We start from the raw sequence: 19,464 nt of genomic DNA on the forward strand, positions 1-19,464 counted from the left end.
TTATGATTTTTTTTTCTTCCCCATTGAGATCTGATTTAGTGGACATTGACTAAGTAATTATTTTCCGAAACTTGAAATAATGTAATGAGATCAAATGATATGTAATGGAATTAGGAAAAGATGTACTGGAATTATCAACAGATGTACAGTAACATTATGCTATCTTTTTAAAATTATTAAAAAAGAAGTTGTGATCTTGCATGAATAATTATGTAATGTTACCATTTGTTGTTATCAGCATGGAGGGGCAAGTATCTACTCCGTGGCTTGGTGTCAGAAGGATTCCAGGAGGCTGGCTTCTTGTGGAGCAGATAACTTCTGGTGAGGCTCATCATTTTTATTATCTAATGATATAAAAAAAGGGCAGTTCTTTGAAAAATATGAAATATGAACATTGCATGAAAAATCACATAGTACATTTCATAATTCTCTTCAGTAATGTGGAAGGATGAGTTTACAGTGATATTGTGAAGATAATGATTTTATTGTTGTGTTGGTTGTTATTGACATGCTGTGTTTTTTTTTAATTGTCTCTCTTGCTTACAGTGTTATTCGTGAAATAGATGGAAAGCTGTTACAGAAATACAGACACCCAGCTGCTGTCTTTGGATGTGACTGGAGTCCAAACAATAAGTGAGTTTTTTAAGTGTGATACATGTACTGTAGGGCGAATTGTGAACAGTTGATGCACAGGAAATTCTTGAAAATTCTTGAAATAGAGTAAGTTGCAATCATCCATCAAAGGCAAACAGTGATTAAAAGGGATGTATACCAGGTAATCTTATGAAAGAACAGCCTATAATTACAAGTTAACAACAAAGGGGATTACTTTTCTTTGAGATCATAGATTTCTCACTTTGTTTTAATACTGTAGGTCTACGATCTGACATATTTTAACTCTGGGCGTGCTGCATATAGTTTTACTATTGATTCTAGATGTGTATGAAACTGACAAATCTGGAAATTGTCCTTTAATGCTGTAAATTTCCCTTCTGCAGAGATATGCTAGCAACAGGCTGTGGAGATGGGGCTGTCAGGATATTTTACATAGCAACATCAAGTGATCAGCCATTGAAGTCTTTCACTGGGCATACAGCCAAAGTGTTCCATGTTCGCTGGTCACCTCTAAGAGATGGCATCTTGTGCAGTGGCTCAGATGATGGGTGAGTGGTGCTGATAGAGCAACATGTTGCTCTGTGATGGTTAGAGATTGTAGAGTGATATGTAAACTTTTGATAGCTGACTGGGGTTGGTAGAGTAACAGGGGAACCAATGCAGCATAAATCGGACTGAAAGACTAAAGATTTAAAATGAGTAGCTTTAAATGTGAATGAGTAACTTTGAATGTGAATGAGTAGCTTTGAATGTGAATGAGAAGCTTTAAATGTGAATGAGCAGCTTTAAATGAGAATGAGCAATTTTTGAATATGAATGAGTAGCTGTGAATTTGAATAAGTAGCTTTAAATGTGAATGAGTAGCTTTAAATGTGAATGAGCAACTTTACAACACTGTAAATGTGAATGAGTAGCTGTAAATATGAATGAGTAGCTTTAAATGTGAATGAGCAACTTTACAACACTGTAAATGTGAATGAGTAGCTGTAAATATGAATGAGTAGCTTTAGATGTTGATCGATTGATTGATTGCTAGATTGAAAGATTTGATTGAAAAGTCTTTATCAAAAATCTGATTTGGTGACTAACAGTCAAATTGCACAGATATACAGTGATATATGAAAGAGTACCTTCAAATTTGAGGCTTTGTTGTGCTTGATTTTTGACTGATAAGATAATTCATAGGAATTGATGTTGATGCACTTTAAGTGTGATGGGTATTATCCAGTCTAACCAATGTTTTTCACCCTTTAGAATGTCTTTGATAGTGAAATGCATTGATGTTGTATTTATGCTGTGAATTTAGAAGTTATATCCTCCTCTTGTTGATCCACACTCTGTTTCTTTTGCTTCAATTTACAAAAGAAAAATATCAACACTTAAACTCAAAGCACTGCAATTAGTCACTAAAAATTGTTTTCATTTTTTTTTCTTGGTGTGATGGAGATCTTAGTGTAAAAGATGCTCTCTCCTAGGGTTGAACTTTATGGGCTGATTGTAAAAGTATAGAAAAGAGAAAGGATTTCTTTAAAATCCAATAATTGGTTTAGACGGGAGCATTTATTGTCATCATTATGATGAATTCATCTAGTTTTGCAGTTGTTAGTTTGATGACAAACTTTAAGTGTTGTGACACATTCTAAGTGCTGTTAGCAATTTGTGAAGAATCATGTCTGTGAATTTATCAAATCTTCTCTATTGTCTCTTGTGTAAAACGTTTTGATCAACTGAATGCAGTTTGGAACAATAACAAGAACCTAACAGAAAAGAAAAGTTGTGTGAAAACCCACATTTGTACATGAGAAATCAGTTTTCTGACAACTCTTTACATCTGTTGAGGTAACTTGCCACATTAGGCCTGAAAATCGTTTTTATGTAATAGTCTGTGTCCTTCTTTTATATGACTGTACATACACATACATATTTTAAACTGTGTACCATTTGGGCTGTTCTCAGAACAATACGAATATGGGACTACACACAGGAAAGCTGTGTCAACATCCTTGTGGGACACAAAGCCAATGTGAGAGGGTTGATGTGGAACCCTGAGATCCCTTACCTCCTGATTTCTGGCTCCTGGGACTATACCATCAGAGTCTGGGACACAAGGTCAGACTATTCCTTCCTTCACAAGTTGTACTTTTGAGATGTGTGAATTGGTTTTGTTTTTGTTTGTTTTGTTTGTTTTTGTTTTTAATGCCACAGTTTTGTACATGCTGTTAATGGTATAAGCATGGAGGTAGTTCTACGTCCATGGTATAAGGCCTTGGGGTAAGGTATTATGATATCTGTCCCTCCAGCCATCTTACCAAGATATTGTTAGATTAGTTGATTTTGGCCAAAAATATCCCAAGGTCAATGGTCATTGAACTATGCCTGAAAATTACAGTTTCAGCTATAACAACATTGAGAAGTATCTGATAGTAATAAAATGTAAGATCAGTAGATGTAGATAAAATATCATTTACATGAAGTGCTCAAGCCAGAACTGTGTGGGACATATGGATAGATGTTAAACATAAAATAAATGCCTCTAGCACCCTTATGGTGCAAGTATACAATCAAAGGTTTGATGAGCTGCCATTTGTTGTATTTTCAAAGGTTAATGATGTATTGAAACTAAAACGTGTTAATGTTATAAATTTTGTTACTATGGTGTTAGAGCTTAACCTGTAGTGTCAAATGTCCAATTCAGTTCCATAACTTTTCAAGCCATTGCTTCCACTAAAATGTCCAGTGGTATTGTAAGATGATGGACAGCACAGAAATAAATCAAGTAGTAATTTGCATGAACATGATATAGGTGATAGGTCATTAGTCAAGATCACACAGGTCACCAAAATTTAGCTAGAAATGTCATTTTCTGGCCATAAAATTCTGCTAGGTAAGTTTAATGATAATATTCTTTGGCATAATGATTACAAATGAATGGATCAAAGATTTCCCGTAATATGCAAAGAGGGTTAAAATTTAATCTTTGATTAGTGGCCATTTATCAGTGAACTTCTTTAACTCGTTGTGGACAAGTCCAGAGTATACTGGGGCAGGTATCTATGTGAAATGTATGTTGAAAAATCAGTCCGTCCTCAACAGGTAATATGATAAGGAAGAGCCATTTACTAATACCAACAGCAGTGATTACCTGTATGTGAGAAGTGAGGAATGCCTAATGAACTTCATGTTGTAATTTATTTGCCCACGTTGGATATGAATGAACCCAAAGATTATCTCCTTCACATGCCATGCATTTTTTGTTCCTTCTCATTTCCATATCTTGAAAGTTAGACCCCAGTTGACCCCTCCTTACTAGTGTCTGTACAGTTATCGTGAGAACACACGTTGTATTATGCTGTTTATTTTACAGGGATGGTGCATGCATAGACCAAGTGCTAGACCATGGTGCTGATGTGTATGGCCTCACCATGCACCCAAATCGTCCCTTTGTCCTGGCGTCCTGCTCTCGAGACTCCACAGTGCGCATTTGGTCCTTAATGTCCCTTGTTGTGTCTTCTCAGATGCGCATCATTGCAAGACGCCCGTGGCAGGAGATTGTTACTGCAACAGGTAGTTTACTAAAAATCATTAACTTGGATCCAAGCTCATCTTTGAGAACCAAGCTCAGTTTTCTACTGGTCTCACAACTATAATAGTCACTAGTTCTAAACAGCAGTATTCATTGAACGGAATGGAAGATCTGTTGGCTAATATGTTTTTTATGATATTCAGTCTGGTTTTTTTCTTCATTTAAAAAGAAAAGGTATTTTGCGAAAATAGTTTTTTTTTCCCTACATGTGATTAAAAGTTCATGATAGGTGCAGTATTTCAATTGCTGACCAACAATTACTAATATTATCATTATGTATTTTTTCATTTAATTATGCATCAATATTTTTATTCATTCATGTATTTGTTTTTTGTCATCAGAGGTTGACAGGCCTTGAATAGTTTACAATAAAATAGGCATATTCAAAATCATGTTTCTTTTGAGGACATAGTATTTTGTGCCCCTATTGCAAATCAATTTCTTCAACGTGATTTCTGTACCTCATATTTTTACACATTTCACATCTGCATATCATGTAAAAGATTAGAAAAGCACTCTGAGAGCGCAGACCTCCACCAAGCAAGCAGCTCATTTCCACCACTGATCTTGTTCTGCCATAGAGTTATCAGTGATTTCCACCCATACGTACTTATAGCGTTGTCTGTTGAAAGTCGCCCGATTTCCCAATGTAGAAGCCTTTGTACGTCATAAACCCTCAGCTGCACGGCGCGCCTCGCCCTAGCAGAAACTAGAGCACGCACTTTAGTGCGCGCATGCAAACCTCAAATACACGCAGCCTGAACTCCCAAGTTCATTGACCCTACCTGCCAAAATATCAAAAATCCTTCATGAATTCCCCCAAAATTCTCGGATCACTACCAAAAGTTAATCGTTTGTTACTTGTGTCATTCTCAACCTTTCCTGCAAGTTTCATCTCAATCCGTTAACTACTTTTTGAGTTATTTTGCACACGGACAAACTAACTAACTAACGAATGAACGAACAAACACACCAACGGCAACGAAAACATAACCTCCTCCCTTGGCGGAGGTAATAATGCAATAATGAAGCTCAAACCTCATCTGATGCCCAGCTACCCTCAGTATTGGGACTTTTATTTATGGCTTTGCCATGAAGTGTCGTTGTAGGCATAAAGTTTTCTGGTTGTCAGTCCTTCTAGTCGTCCTTCCGTCCATCTGTAATTGATGCTGTGGACAGTGTAACCTAAAAACTGTTCAAGCTATCCAAATGAAACATGGCATATGTTTGAATGTAGTGTAGTGGTTGAAGCTTTGCCTATCAACTTTTGGGTGCACATGCTCAAGATCAAAGATCAAAGGTCAAGTAAAATTCTTAAAATTTCACCATTTCCCTTGTATTTCTGCCATGTCTAAAGGTATTTTCATGAAATGTATCCTGTAAATGTATTAACGAAATAAGATTCTCTTGGGAAAGTTTTGGACCATGGGGTCAAGGTCAATTGAAAATGCTACAATTTTGCTACAATCCCCTTTTCCTCCTCATCTCGAATGTGACTCGAGGTATCTTCATGGAACTTTGTACATACGCATGTACATAAACTTCCTGGCAATGATTATATTGGGAATTTTTGGGGTCATGGTGTCAAAGGCCAAGTTAAAACGATACTATTCTACTATTTGATGCTGAAATTACACGATTTCATCCATACCGTGGAGGTTACTCAGTGCATACACTTAATTCAACAAGGTAAATACATGCATTACTGCCCTATGATTCTGCTTGAAAAAAAAAAAAAATTGGGCCATGGGGTCAAAGGTCAAGCAAGAATTTTAAACTGTCCCAGTTTTTCCCTATATTTTGAATATTGCTCAAAGTGTTGTCTTGGAAATTGGATATTTAACAGTTAGTGATTATTTAAAGAAAGTTGTGGACCATGGGGTCAAAAGTCAAGCAAAATGCTTAAATTTAAGAAAACTTGCCCTCATAAACAATTCAGCCATCCAAATGAAATGGCTGGGTCAAAGAATGCAAACACTTGACACATTTGTGTTTGTGCCAAACTTTCAATAATGTCATTTCATTTTTTTTTTGACACTCATCCTGAAATTGTCATCTCACATTGTCAAAATGTACTGAATGTACAATGTACTGAATGTACTAATGTCTGAAACCCCTAGCAAACGGGAGACTCCAATTTGATGTGCGCAAAGCGCACACCCGAGAGCAAAGTCCCTTGCGGTGTATGGTTCTAGATGCTCTCTTGTGCTATCTAAGGCTTATTTTTCAGCATACAATGAAATTAAGTAAGAAATCATTTCAAGCGGGAGAAATTAAATCTCAAGCGGGAGAACGGGAGATTCTGCAAAAATGGGCTTTCGGCGGGAGATCTCCCATCGAAAACAGGAGAGTTGGAGTCTCTGTAACAACAATCATATATGTACTACCAGAACTTATGAAAGAAGAGACAGTAATATTGAAATGTTGGTATGAGTGATGTAAGTTTGAATAACAGCCAGACTCGTTCATGATATCTTAATATGATTTGTGTATCACTCGCTATGTTCCTTCATTGTTTCTGTATCCATGGTGACCACTACAGACCAGGCAATGGCTGTACGTACCTTGCCTCTGATGTGTGGTAGAGCATCACGAGATCTCAAGTCTAGGATTGACCATTACAGGGGCAATGTGGATCACCACACAATCCTTCGCTGGTTCTCTAATTTATTCTCTGTGAGTACCTACTCACTTCTCTTCACTTTGTTAGATCTCCTCAGAAAGGACAATGTATGCAAACGTCTTAGCATTGTTGCCAAATCTCTGTTTCAGCTTCCAAATTGTGCTGTTTTAGTGACTGATGCTTGTTATCATAGTTTTTCTATTCTTTTTTTAAAGTGCAGTTCATGTTGATTGTATGTAGAATAATTAATCCTGTTCCATCTATCTCAACGTGTAATTTAGAGTTCATTGCAAAGTTCTATATTTCATGTATAGCAACAAGTTTTGAGTGCTTGATTTTTTTTTCTTCAAATTTGTACAAGCGAGAAATCTGAACAAGTTAGGAATCTGATCACTCCATCATGTGCCATAGATGGAAGTGAATCTGCCATCATTGTTTTTGATTGCAATTTGTTGCCATGTCTTCATAATTACAACATTCTGTACATACACACCAAAAATATGACACAAAGGTACTCACTAAAAAAAAAATGCTTTGTTTTAATGTCATTGAAATCATTAATTGATGTTTTTATAGATGATACATATAGCAAACTTGATACTGTTGTAATTGTGTATTAGTGTGGTAGTGGCACAGCAAACCTGTGGGAGCTGGTCTCTATCTTGGATGGTCAGGATGACTGTTTGCTTCCAGACATGTATTCTCAGGGCATCATGCACATCAAGCATCTTATCAAGTTCAAGTCTGTAAGTCTTACCTCTCTATTCTCACACTGAATTTCTCTTCTCTTCACCTCTGTTTGTTTCTTCTCCCCCTCCCCATTTCAAGCACTCTACTTCGTAAAAAGAATAGGCTTAGGAAATGTTTTTTGTTTAGGTTGATGGCATCAAAATAATTATGGTAATTTAAAAAGATAATGATTCTCTGTGAAAGTCATTTGGAAGAAGTAGTGTAAACTTGAGTGTATGGTTTCAAAGTTCTGGTATGCATGCAGAATTGACGAATTTTGCTCCAAAATGTACAAGTATGCCTAAGAAATGTGTAGAAATGCTGTAGTAACAAGATATTCGTTGGGTAACAATGAAAATGTGAATATATTAACCAAAAAGGTTTGCCGGAGCTGCAATCTCAGAATTGGGTCAGGCTAACTCGGACTCAGGGACAACACGGCCTCACTTTGACAGCGGGACCGATTTGTCCCTCTGGATTGTACAGTGTTGTACTATGGGAGCGCTTTGCGTTCTGGGTGGTTGCAGTTATGGGCCGAGCTGATACATCAAAGAACCTCATACAAAACGAATGTGCGCATATGTACAAAATATGGCGATCTCGAACTGTGTGTAAATTGTCTGAAATAGGGCCGAGTTGTCCCTGAGATGGAGTAAGCCTTGATCCTTCTGGAATGAAAATTGGTATACCAACTCAAAATACTCCAAAACAACTCATCATCCCGGCAAATCACGTCAGCCGAGTATGTTTCTAGGTAGACTCTTTCGATATATTGCAAGCACTGAAGCGAATATGAAATGGTGCAAGGTGGGTTCTCAAAGCCTTATATACCAGAACTATGCTTTCACAGGGTGCTACATAACTTTATTTTTACACTTGCCTGATTGGGCAACCAGATTTTCAAATTTGCTGCAAAACACTTGCTTGTACATTAATCTTACTTGCCCGGAAAGTCATTCCAAAATATAAGGAAATATAGAAAATCATGTTTAAGTCAAGGGCTCTATAAAACGGAATCATTTGCATAAATGGCACACATTGATTCACATGCTTAAACACAATGGATTAACAAACTTTCCAATCGAGTGTTGCCGTTGCATTGCATTGGGTCTTCTTCACGTAAGTGTTGGAAAGTTGCTGAAATGAAATATGAAGTGTGTTGCATAACTAAATAGCCATTATTTTGGGGCTGCTGTATGGTTGACTTTCTTGGTTTGTTGGGGGAATAAGTGAAAAAAGCAAAAGAAGGCTTCAAAACTTTTTGCTTGCCCAATTCAGGCAAGCATTTGTTCTCATTGTTTAAAAACACTTGCCCAAATTTGATTTTCACTTGCCCTGGGCAGTGGGGCAAGTGCTTTTGAAGTTAATGGCACCCTGTTTCACTTTAAATGATTCTTGTTTCCAAATAGATTTTGTCAAACATTACCTGCAAAGAAATCAAGCATTCAGTGGGTGCATGGAAGGTTTTCACTTACCCAGTCATGTTGAACATTTATTTATCATGTCTAGCGACAAATAATGGATGTAAATATCTCATTTGGAAGATTTGCAGTACCATCTTGCATGATTAGTTTGCTGTAGAGCAAGTTTTCCTTTTTGAATTTTCACCTTTTTTGTCATTTGAATCTTCAAGAGTCTTGCATGAAGGCATACTTTAAAGGGTGTGTACAGTTCTGGTCAAGGTGAAGATTTAGCTTTTAACGTTATGCAAGATATTCAGAAACTACTCTATGAGATGTCAAAGAGCATGCAGTTCTAAGGGGTATCAAAAGTTTATTCTATGAAAATCGGTTTTGAAATGGCTGAAATATACAAAAACAAGGTGAAACAAAGATATCCTAATAAAGTTGTGGCATGTCGCCTTTTATTATTAGCACCTTTTTGGATATCTCGGCCATTTGAAAACCAATTTTCATCAAATAAACGATGAATCCTTCTTAAAATTACATGCTCTTTCATATTTCATAAGAGGCTTTTCATTATCTCACTTAGGAATGTTCAAAACATGAATCCCTACCTCAACCAGTACTGTACAGTCCCTTTAAGGTATGTTAATGTGTGTGTATATCAGTCTGAGGCCAAGGAGCTAGAGATGGCCAAAGTTCGGGGGCAAGGTTCTTCCTACCGTGCTAGGGAGGAGAAAGTGAAAGAGGCAGCCATGCTGCACATGAAGCTGGGAGAGGTACAGAGGTACGCTGAACTCATGGTGGAACTTGGAGAGGTTAGTTATTTCTCCAGCTCTAGTTGGTTAGAGAATGTAGAATGAATACAAGATGACGGTCTTAAATTTTGATAGTGATGAGACACCAAAATGCAGAGGAAGCTATCTAAGATGTTCAGTGTAACCTACTTGGTACATTGGGATGAGTTGATGGAGATTCTGAAAGGTTCTTTCCATCATGCTATGAGCTGTTCAGATATACCCTGAAATGTGAAGTACAAATTTGTGGATATGAAATGTATAATGTAGACATACCATGGTGTATACTGTAAAACGAGGAATGTTCGCGTGCATTTTAATATCGCGAAAGGTAAGAATCGCGAAATTAAAATGCACGCGAAAGTTCTTACCAACTACTTACCTACACTAGATCTATAGTATATGCATTGGATGCCAGAGGCAATTCGCGAAAATTTCATGCCCCAAAAAAGACTGTCGGCTCCAATTTGTGAAAATTTCATGCCGCGAATATATTGTGTTTTACCATAATGTGAAAGGTGAGTTCCCTCAGATATTGGAGAACAGGTGATGACAGTGACAATGAAAAAAAAAAAAAGAGAAGAAAATTCGTATTTGTAGTGCTGTGCATAGTATGTGTATTTGAAAGTTGAAAACTAGCATTTATCAGAATTTCAAAATCATAACACTGAATCACATAGAAAGAGAATACAAAATGATTCAAAATGACCTACCTGATTTCCTGCTGAGAAAATGTGTCAGATGACAATTTGAATTACCAAGAGCAAGAGTTATGTTTGATTTCATTCATGCTATGGCATCATTATGTCCACATTGTAGTGGGAGAAAGCTTTGTCGGTAGCCCCAGCTGTATCTCTTGACTACTGGAAGGAACTGGCTGAGAGGTGAGACTTGTTGTAGAATCAATCTGACTCCAAGCTTGACCAACACATCTCATATTTTTCTAAATGCAATCTTTGTATTGCATAGGGTAGCATTACATCGTAGAGTGTAGGCAAGGGCTGCTTCCCTTTAAACTGTCATAAATATTTTGTATTCTAGATGTGTATGGTCACATGAACTACTGTTTGTGACTGGAGACAGTATATCTTGGCAATGAGGCATACAACATCTGAGAGGTCTGGGTCACTAAAATCTGTGAATTTGAAATTTTGATTGCCCAAAAAAGAAATGAAGTGGCCTGAAATAAAAGGATATATTACATTTCATTTTTTTTAGTTGCCCGACCAAAAGATAGCCTTTTTTAAAATTTGGTGTCCTGACATCAATTTTGAGTGGCCCTGAGCCACTGTGCTAACGCTAATGTCAAGCCCTGTATAAAGTATAGTGAATGAATGTAAGAGTTGAAGAAATCAAGACAGTGGTAGTTTCTTTGTACCAATTACTGAACAAAATGAATGTTGGATTTGCCCATTCTTGGCCAAGATGGAACTATATACCATATTTTGCACATAAAAGGGGACCAACAAATGTAATGTAATATAAGACATAGACAAAGGAGACATATTATCCATAATAAGGTAATGATTGTCTGGCTGGTTCATACTACAGTAATCTTTTTGAACAGTAAATTCATGTTTACATAATACATAATTTAGTGTAAGAGTAGCTTTATTTCACCAAGGTGAAAGGCCTAGATATGATAGAATCGTATGATGGCTAATTATACATTTGGAAGGCATGTAGGGCCTATTGTGAAATGCTGTGAAAGTGATAACTTTTTTGTCATTATTGATTTTTATTTCTCATTGTGTCCATTTGTGGGAATTTGCTTCATGATGAATTTGTGGCTTAAAAGTATTTATTCACGTATTGTTATATTTTCCTAAAATATTTCCACTTTCATATCTCTATGCCACTTCAGCAAAAGACAAATGAGCAAAAATATCCAACACGCTAGATATTCCACATATACTGTGTGTTGCATTATAGAGTTTGTAACATTTAATGTAGGAATTGCATATATTCATACTATTGATTATTTGTCACAGAACATTTCTGATGTCAGATTCCTGGTTGTAGTACACAGCTGTCCAATATGACAAAAACAGTGAATGCATTTTGATGAGACTTTCTGGGTACTACCAGGATATGTGAATGTGTCTTTGCTGTATAACGATCAATACTGTTTTGTCCCAGCAGATATTGTATGCAGGAAACTTGAATCTATTTCTCAGACATATTCCTCCTCTACCTACAGTAATGTGTGATCTTTCTACATTACAGCATAAAATTTAAGTTAGCAGCATACTGCTCCTTGCTTCTTTCCTTTTTTTTTTTCTTTTAACAGGTATGCTGCGAGTTTGGCAGCTGATGAAAACCTGGACTGTGTTCCTTACTACATCGTCACTGGCAATGTCCAGAAGCTAGTGAACTTTTACTGTGACAGAGGCCAGCTTCAGGATGCCTTGTTAGTGGCTCAGGTGGCCAGCGAGGGAGCCCTTGAGGAGAGGTTACAATCAGGAATGGCTAATGGAAGAATGATTGCATCTGAAGGACAAGAAAGAATAAATGGCTACGAGCAAAATGGCATGGAAACAAGGAAGTGAGTATTTCAGCTGCAATGTGTGATTTGGATTTGCAAATTTTAATTTTTGCAGATTTTTTCTGTTTTTATTAAAATAAAGGATGTTAGGAAACAGATTCATGTTCCACTGTTGTAAATATGTAATTTTTTTCATATAATTTTAGCTTTAACATGTAGCAATGTTTACATTCATCAAGATTTATCTTTATGTATCTCAGTTTTCAGTGTTATTTTAATTCATTGTGAACTAAACAGCGATTGCACAGCCTGTAGGCTGCTATGTTTAACTGTATATTTTTTTAATCAATCAATCAATCAATCAATCAATCAATCAGTGCATCCATCCATCCATCCATCCACCCATCTATCCATCAATCAATCAATCAATCAATCAATCAATCAATCAATCAATCAATCAATCTATCTATCTATCAATCAATCACTCACTGAATCAATCAATCAATCAGTCAATCAATCAATCAATCAATCAATCAATCAGTTAATTAATCAATCAAGCAATCAATTACTCAATCAATCTTACAATCAGTCAATCAATCAATCAATCAATCAATCAATCAATCAGTCAATCAATCAATGTCTTATCACAAAGTGATCTTCAGTTACTCCTTTGAATCAACAGTCTTAGTTACATGACACTGTAAGGTTTACATGACACTGTAAGGTGCTTGTGTACAGTAACACCACAGTTACAAAACTTTTCATTTAATGACTGTTGTTTTTAGTATAATGTAGATATACCAGAGATATGATGACCTTCTATATCATCCTGGACAGCACATGTCATTTAATATTTTTAGAAGCACCTAACTTAAGACAAGCCATCTTGACTTTGGGTGGCTACTCTAATATGTCTTGAGGGCATTATGTCAATTGATTTACTGACTTTCAAGGGGTTGAAAGTTTTGGAAAATTGTCCAACTTCTTTCAAATTATATTCTGTGTGCTGTTTTAGCACTACAGGTTTCATTCAAAACATTATTTCTGTATGACATGAATTCCAACTGAACATTTCTAGGAGTCATGACAAAATTGTTCACCCTGCAGACTCCAGATATCTGTTACAGAGCAGATGGCTGCCAAATTCTTCCAGAATGGGTCTCCAATTCTTGCTGCTTGCTGTCACTTGGCATCTGGCCAGATCAAGGTAGACTGTCATCTATTGTTGAGTCAAGAAACAGGAATGCGAGGAATATGTGTCATGTGCTTGTTGAGGCACCATATATTGAGCAGTATGAAATACTACCTACACTGTTTAAAGGCCATTATAGGATGTAGAAAATCATTTGAAACCTACAAACTTTCATTTTATTTCGTAATCAAGGAGAAAGCATTTACCATGATGTTACGTTGATGTTTTGAATATTGAAGTTCATTCCTTGTATATGTAAAAAAAACAAACACCAAAGCAAATGATAATCAGCATTTTGATCAACACTTTTTTTGTTTTGTTTAGAAGGAAATAGTGTTACATACCCTTAAACTAGACTTTAAAATATATGAATGGTTTGTATTCACTTTTGTGTGACAGCTTGCCCTCTCCAAGTTGATTCGTGGCCATGAACTGGAGTTAGCCATTTCTATTGGGAAAGCTTTGAAAGGAGAAGCACACATGTCTCTTGTTGCCATGGCGCTGGAACAACTGTCTCACAGATGTGAAAGTCAAGGCCATTGGTAGGTTTCCATTTTCTCAGTTTCTAAATTTACTGCACTGTGAATATGCCATGTGAAAGTGATTTATGAAAACCTAGCCATTTATGAATATTGGACTATCGTAGGTATTTATGACTCTGAACCATTGCCAGAGATGGATTTTGAATTTCACGATGCATTTCTTTTGACTGATGAATGTGAATGATTTCTGTATTGATATGAATGATTTATTCACCTCTAAACCCCAGCACTAGCAAGAAAAAGTAATAAAATGAATGATATAAAGACCAACTACTGCCTGATGTCATACAACATAATGCTATGTAGAAGTAACAAATTTTCTTCTCTTGACTCAAGGGCCCGTAAAGTTTAAACCTATTTTAGACTCAGGTCCACTGTGCTAGTGCTTAGTTATCTAAGTATTGTAAACACTTTCGTCCAATAGTGTGAGAAGTGATCCTCGTCCGATGCTATCACAATGCAAAAGTCTATTGCAGTGCCTGATGTGTGAAGTGGCTAGTGTGCAACTGATTGACCAAATAAAATTTGTAAGGTGTACAGAAAAGCTGTCGACTGTTTTTGTTCAGAACATTGTTGATATTGTTGTCCCTTGGCTTCACAATGTTATGTTATGACCCTCGGAACAAGCTCTTTGTTTTATATCATGGAGTTGAGATCCCAGTGTTCTCAAAAGCAATCCATATCTAAACAGTACTGAATCTCTTCTCATTGTTGATCTCTATGCTAGGGAGCTGGCAATTCACTTGTTGGAAGACATCCCTGACAACCATGACTTGAAAGTGAAGCTTTGTGCTCGGTGTGTAGGGAGTGCAGCAGAGATTAACCACATGCATGAAAAGGTGAAGCTGAAGACTGATTCTTGAACGAGTTCATAGTGGTCCTGGAGATCACTCACTATACTATTGAAACTGATAGACTAATATATGGAGCATGTAACAGTTACACTCTAGCAGTAGAAAAAAGAGGATTTATTTGTGAAATTGTACAAATCATGGTCTGTAACTTTATGCATACCGTATGCAAAGGTTTGGGTTAATGTCTCAAATTTCTAGCTTTCTGTGTAGGCATTAAATACACTTTGTTATCTTCAGTTGTTAAATGTTTGTCAGTCTGTATTTACTTTGTTCACTCAACTCACATATTGATGGCTGGAGGAAAGTAAGGCATCTGTAAATTTTGTTGCCACTATTCTGCGTGACATATCACGTGTTCAGAAGAAAACAACTGTCTTCTGTGAGAAAGAGAGTGACTAGTGCATACTGTAATGATTGTTTAGTTGTCTGCAACATTATCTTCACACTTGCTGCACTTTTTTTGCTGCCAACTTTGCCATGTACACCAATATATCAAGGTAATTGATTGATAGGGCATAGAAGAGCTGTGAATTACCTAAGCCAATTGTCTTACTGATGTGACAGGCTGGGTTACCCCCTCTGGAAGAGTGTTCTCAGAAGGCCAAACATATGCTGGATATTGGCAACCTGAGGGAGTGTGTATGCTACTATCTACTGTCACCAACACCAGAAGAAGCTCTCTCGATAGCACTGCCAAAGATCAAAAGTGAGTCTGTCTCCCAGACTTCTCTGATTTTTATTGACTTATTGCAAAAAACCATGGTAACCTGTGATGTTGTATAGTGCAGGATGACTTCCTATACCTACTTAATATATGATTAGCTTGCAGTCATGTCTATTACTTGATGAAGTAGTCCATGGGACCCCCCTCCCCCATGTAAAACAGAAAATTGTTTGCACAGTATGACATCTATGGAATTAACACTTTGCTTTGTTAGTAGCTAATGGGTATGAGAAGTCATGTTACCAAAATGAAGCAGTCTGTGCTTTAGGAGCTGCTACAATGACAGCTAATATCCTCGTTGCAGCATAATGGTGGTCATGGTAACTATGATAAATGTATCGTGCTGTCATTAGCTTCATGGAAAAGGGCAGTGGAGTTTACAATGCCAGTGATAGACACGTACCCATAGAAATGAGCAGCTAAACAAAGTATGACTCATGAGAATGTTGATGACCTTTGACCTACAGGTTGCTTTTGTCAGCCAGACTGGGTGGTGGAAGACGTCTTTCCTCTCCTTCAGCTTCTCGGCTGCATCAGATCAGATCGTCTCATGATGCAGAGTGTAGCCCAGTGAGTTAATTTCTTTTCTTTTTTCAACCATGTGTCACCCTTTTCGTACAAGAGCAAGATAGCTCTTGTACTTTGTCGAAATGTTATTTGATAGACTAATTTTGCTGTGACTAATGCTGGTCATACATTGTTATATAATCTATACTTCATTGTGTATGCCTGAGTGCATCCTCACTAGCATATGCACGCATGAGCAATGCATACACTTCACTACAATTTAGAACCTTAATCAGCATGTTTTATGAATCATACAGCCCTCTTGTATGTCTTTAATGCTGGCCATACATTGTACCTTCAAGATAATTATGCTCAATGTGGCGGCCGTCTGCACTTTCTGTAGCAGCTGTTGTTATTCCTGATGTCTGTGTTCCCTTATCATGCAGTGTCAACTCAAATCTATTTAGATTATGTTTTGAGTTATTGTTTGTCATTTCTGTTCTTTATTACATTTGTCTGCTTCTGCAGTTAATGAAAATTGTGTTGTAAAATATCAATCATTATAAATTGAACGTGGAGAAATGAAGTCCTTCCAAAAATAAGGAAGCAGGCTACCAAACAAGAAGAAGAAGAAAAAAAAACAAAAAAAACCCAAAAAGCTCACAAGGCTAATTTCCTATGAGTGTAAGCCACTAAACATTTTATTCTGTTTGACTCCTTAAAATTAGCAGCCCAGAGCTTGTTTTATTGACTGAAAGTTACACACATAGGACACTGAGTAATGATTGATAAATACTTAACAACACTATCAAGGCGTTTAGTGTTATTTAAGTGTCGAACAGTTTATCTCAATCAAAATGATTAAGTTCATACACAGTTTTAACATGCAAAGTGAAAATAATTGGCATCTCAATCATAATATTCATATAGCGTATTAACTAAAAACTATGAGCTATTTCACTGGGATAACTCCCTACTCTTTTCAAAAAGTGAATAGGTTCTTTACGTGCAAATGGTCTGACTCTCCTGTACACGGGACCAACATTAAAGTCTCCTCCGAAAGACTAGGCAATTACCATAAGATACCTTGCCCAAGGGTATTCCTGTTGTGATTAGGATTCAACACTGAATGTCCATTGTTGTATAATGTATTATTCATATTTTTGTTTCTTTCTCATTAGGCTGAAGGAAGAACTGCTGATTCTTTCTTTCTATGTAGGAGCAATGGTTGCCATCAGAAGAGGGTATACCAGTGTTGTCATACCCCTCTTGAGTTTATCTCAGACTCTCTTGAGACAAAGTAAAGGAGGTCCTGACATACCCCTCTCTGATGCTACACTACAGACAGAGATAGAAGCTTGGAAGGCTGTCAGGGCAGGTCATGACATGAGGTAGGTTCTTCACTTCATGTCAACTATAGAGGGCATAGTCATTTTCTGATATCCTGACCTGAGGAATAGTCTCCTCCTGACAGTCTCTTTATTCAATTGTAAAGCATTGTAGATTTTAAACACTTCAAGACCCAATAGCATTGGATCGAATGCCATGGAGTATGAAGGCTGGCCTGGCTTGGATATTATTAAAGGATCTCCATAATGAATTGTGTACATCTTAATCACTGATCTCTACATAAGTGTGCGCACAGCCAAAGAATCTCAACTAGAGTTGAGCATTACTGATTAGCATACACTTCAATGAACATATTTGCTGACGGGCATTTTCTGCAGTTTTTGAATGTAGCCTGGTGGGCAGATGTAAATGAAGATTGATATAATCTGACCTCCCATGTTTCTCCATGCTACTAGGCCTTTAAGTTGACCAAAGTTTACGAGAGAGAAAGTATCCTGTTCTTCTTATTTAGAGTTCAACTGAGTTTAGACTTCTGTAAGCAATTGTATCATTGCTGTTGTCTATCTTCTTTCTACTTTTTTTTTTTTTAGGTCAGTTTGTTCTTTGCAAACATTATCTTCTCTGTATTCAGTACTGGATTATGCACATGCATTAGTTTGTTCACAGTGCCTACGATAAATTCTAAACACTAAAGTGATAAATGATAAATCTCTTCCCTGCCAGCAGTTGCCAGTCCCAGTTCCACCCCCAACCTCACTCCAAGAAGGTATTTATCAGACTATGGTTCATCGTGGCCAGTCCATGACCCTTGACCTTGAGATGGGAGAAGACTTTGTGACAGGATCTCATCTGCCTAGCCACTCTGATGTCCACCGTTCACTTTTTTCTGCCAGTAGAATACAGGTCAGTTACGTCAACCTCAATGGTTGTAATATTCTTTGTGTTTGAAGCATATTCTAGATCTGTAAGTGCTGCTCAATCTTTTATGTATTGCCTCTTGTCATGTCTGCATGCCGTACATATTGGTTATATTCTTACAGGAACATTGTTGGAGCTCCATGTGTACAAATGTTTGAACAAGTTCACATCCTGTTGATATCCATGTGATCATTCAGAAAGAGGAGCATTGCTGATTAGTTTTACAATGAATGTTATTTGAATAGCATTATGGTTGCTTGGACCTAGCACTATCCCCTTCAAAATTGACAAACAAACAAACACCCAAAACAAAACAAAGCTGTAACAACAAACATGTATGAAAGCAAACAAGCAAACAAACACAAAGTGACTCAAAGTGTTATGTCAAGCAAAGCCACTTTTTGCGACCTTTGCATGTACAAAATACATTATTGATGATTTGGCTTTGTGTATTAGGAATATTAATCCTACTCTCATCATTGAAAATGACTCGTGTATTTCTTTGTTTTGGATCTGAAGGTCTGTTTTATATGATACTTTATGTTTTGTTGTTAATTGCTTTCTGCCATCTGTAATTCTGTCTTTCTGCAGCCACAAATTTCTCTGGTTATTCCCTGATCAAAAAAGGCATGAGGGAGAATTCGCACAGTGCATAATCCTCAAACTATTTGCTGAACCCATTTTTGCATGAATTGATGAAGATAATGGTTTAAATATCACGGTCTATTTTCATTAAGATTTTCAAGACTGCAGAAATCAAAAGACCATAAGTACGTTATCAGCTTGATATAGACTGAACAGCCTTTAAGTGGTATATGCGTGTATATCTGATCGAATATGGACCATGTGTGATCAAGGATAGGGCCAACCATCACACAACATTAAAAAAAAACCTGCAGTACACAACAGATTAGGGCTCAGAGTCATCCGAACCATGTTTTCAACAAATATTAGTTTCACACAAGGGAATATTCTGAGTTCAAGAAATACTGGTTGAAATTAATAAGAGTCCTGGCTAGATATTTCAGGAGAAGACAGTTTCATGTGAGTGGACAAAGTCACTATAACGATTGGGGAACAAATTAATCACTTGTCTCGCGAAGAAAATCGTAGTAAGGTGTACGACGTTTCGCTTGCTACTG

General features: G+C 36.9%; 1 protein-coding gene across 1 annotated transcript in view; it reads left to right on the plus strand.

The window, feature by feature from the left end:
- The window catches only part of LOC139733942 (WD repeat-containing protein 17-like), a 58,857-nt gene that overhangs the window by 35,848 nt on the left and 3,545 nt on the right, over positions 1–19,464 (plus strand). The window contains exons 8-25 of the mRNA XM_071644754.1: positions 239–321; positions 547–633; positions 999–1,163; positions 2,572–2,724; positions 3,980–4,179; positions 6,741–6,874; positions 7,442–7,567; positions 9,622–9,771; positions 10,570–10,634; positions 12,041–12,295; positions 13,343–13,442; positions 13,827–13,969; positions 14,697–14,808; positions 15,388–15,529; positions 16,015–16,117; positions 17,236–17,445; positions 17,995–17,998; positions 18,131–18,307. Of these exons, the coding sequence (XP_071500855.1) occupies positions 239–321; positions 547–633; positions 999–1,163; positions 2,572–2,724; positions 3,980–4,179; positions 6,741–6,874; positions 7,442–7,567; positions 9,622–9,771; positions 10,570–10,634; positions 12,041–12,295; positions 13,343–13,442; positions 13,827–13,969; positions 14,697–14,808; positions 15,388–15,529; positions 16,015–16,117; positions 17,236–17,445; positions 17,995–17,998; positions 18,131–18,307 (2,409 nt within the window). The remainder of the gene's footprint in view (positions 1–238; positions 322–546; positions 634–998; positions 1,164–2,571; positions 2,725–3,979; positions 4,180–6,740; positions 6,875–7,441; positions 7,568–9,621; positions 9,772–10,569; positions 10,635–12,040; positions 12,296–13,342; positions 13,443–13,826; positions 13,970–14,696; positions 14,809–15,387; positions 15,530–16,014; positions 16,118–17,235; positions 17,446–17,994; positions 17,999–18,130; positions 18,308–19,464) is intronic.

The sequence above is a fragment of the Diadema antillarum genome, unplaced genomic scaffold, assembly GCF_040938485.1.
Source record: "Diadema antillarum isolate AM-2024a unplaced genomic scaffold, OU_Dant_1.0 seq00000506_RagTag, whole genome shotgun sequence".
Classification (NCBI taxonomy): Eukaryota; Metazoa; Echinodermata; class Echinoidea; order Diadematoida; family Diadematidae; genus Diadema; species Diadema antillarum.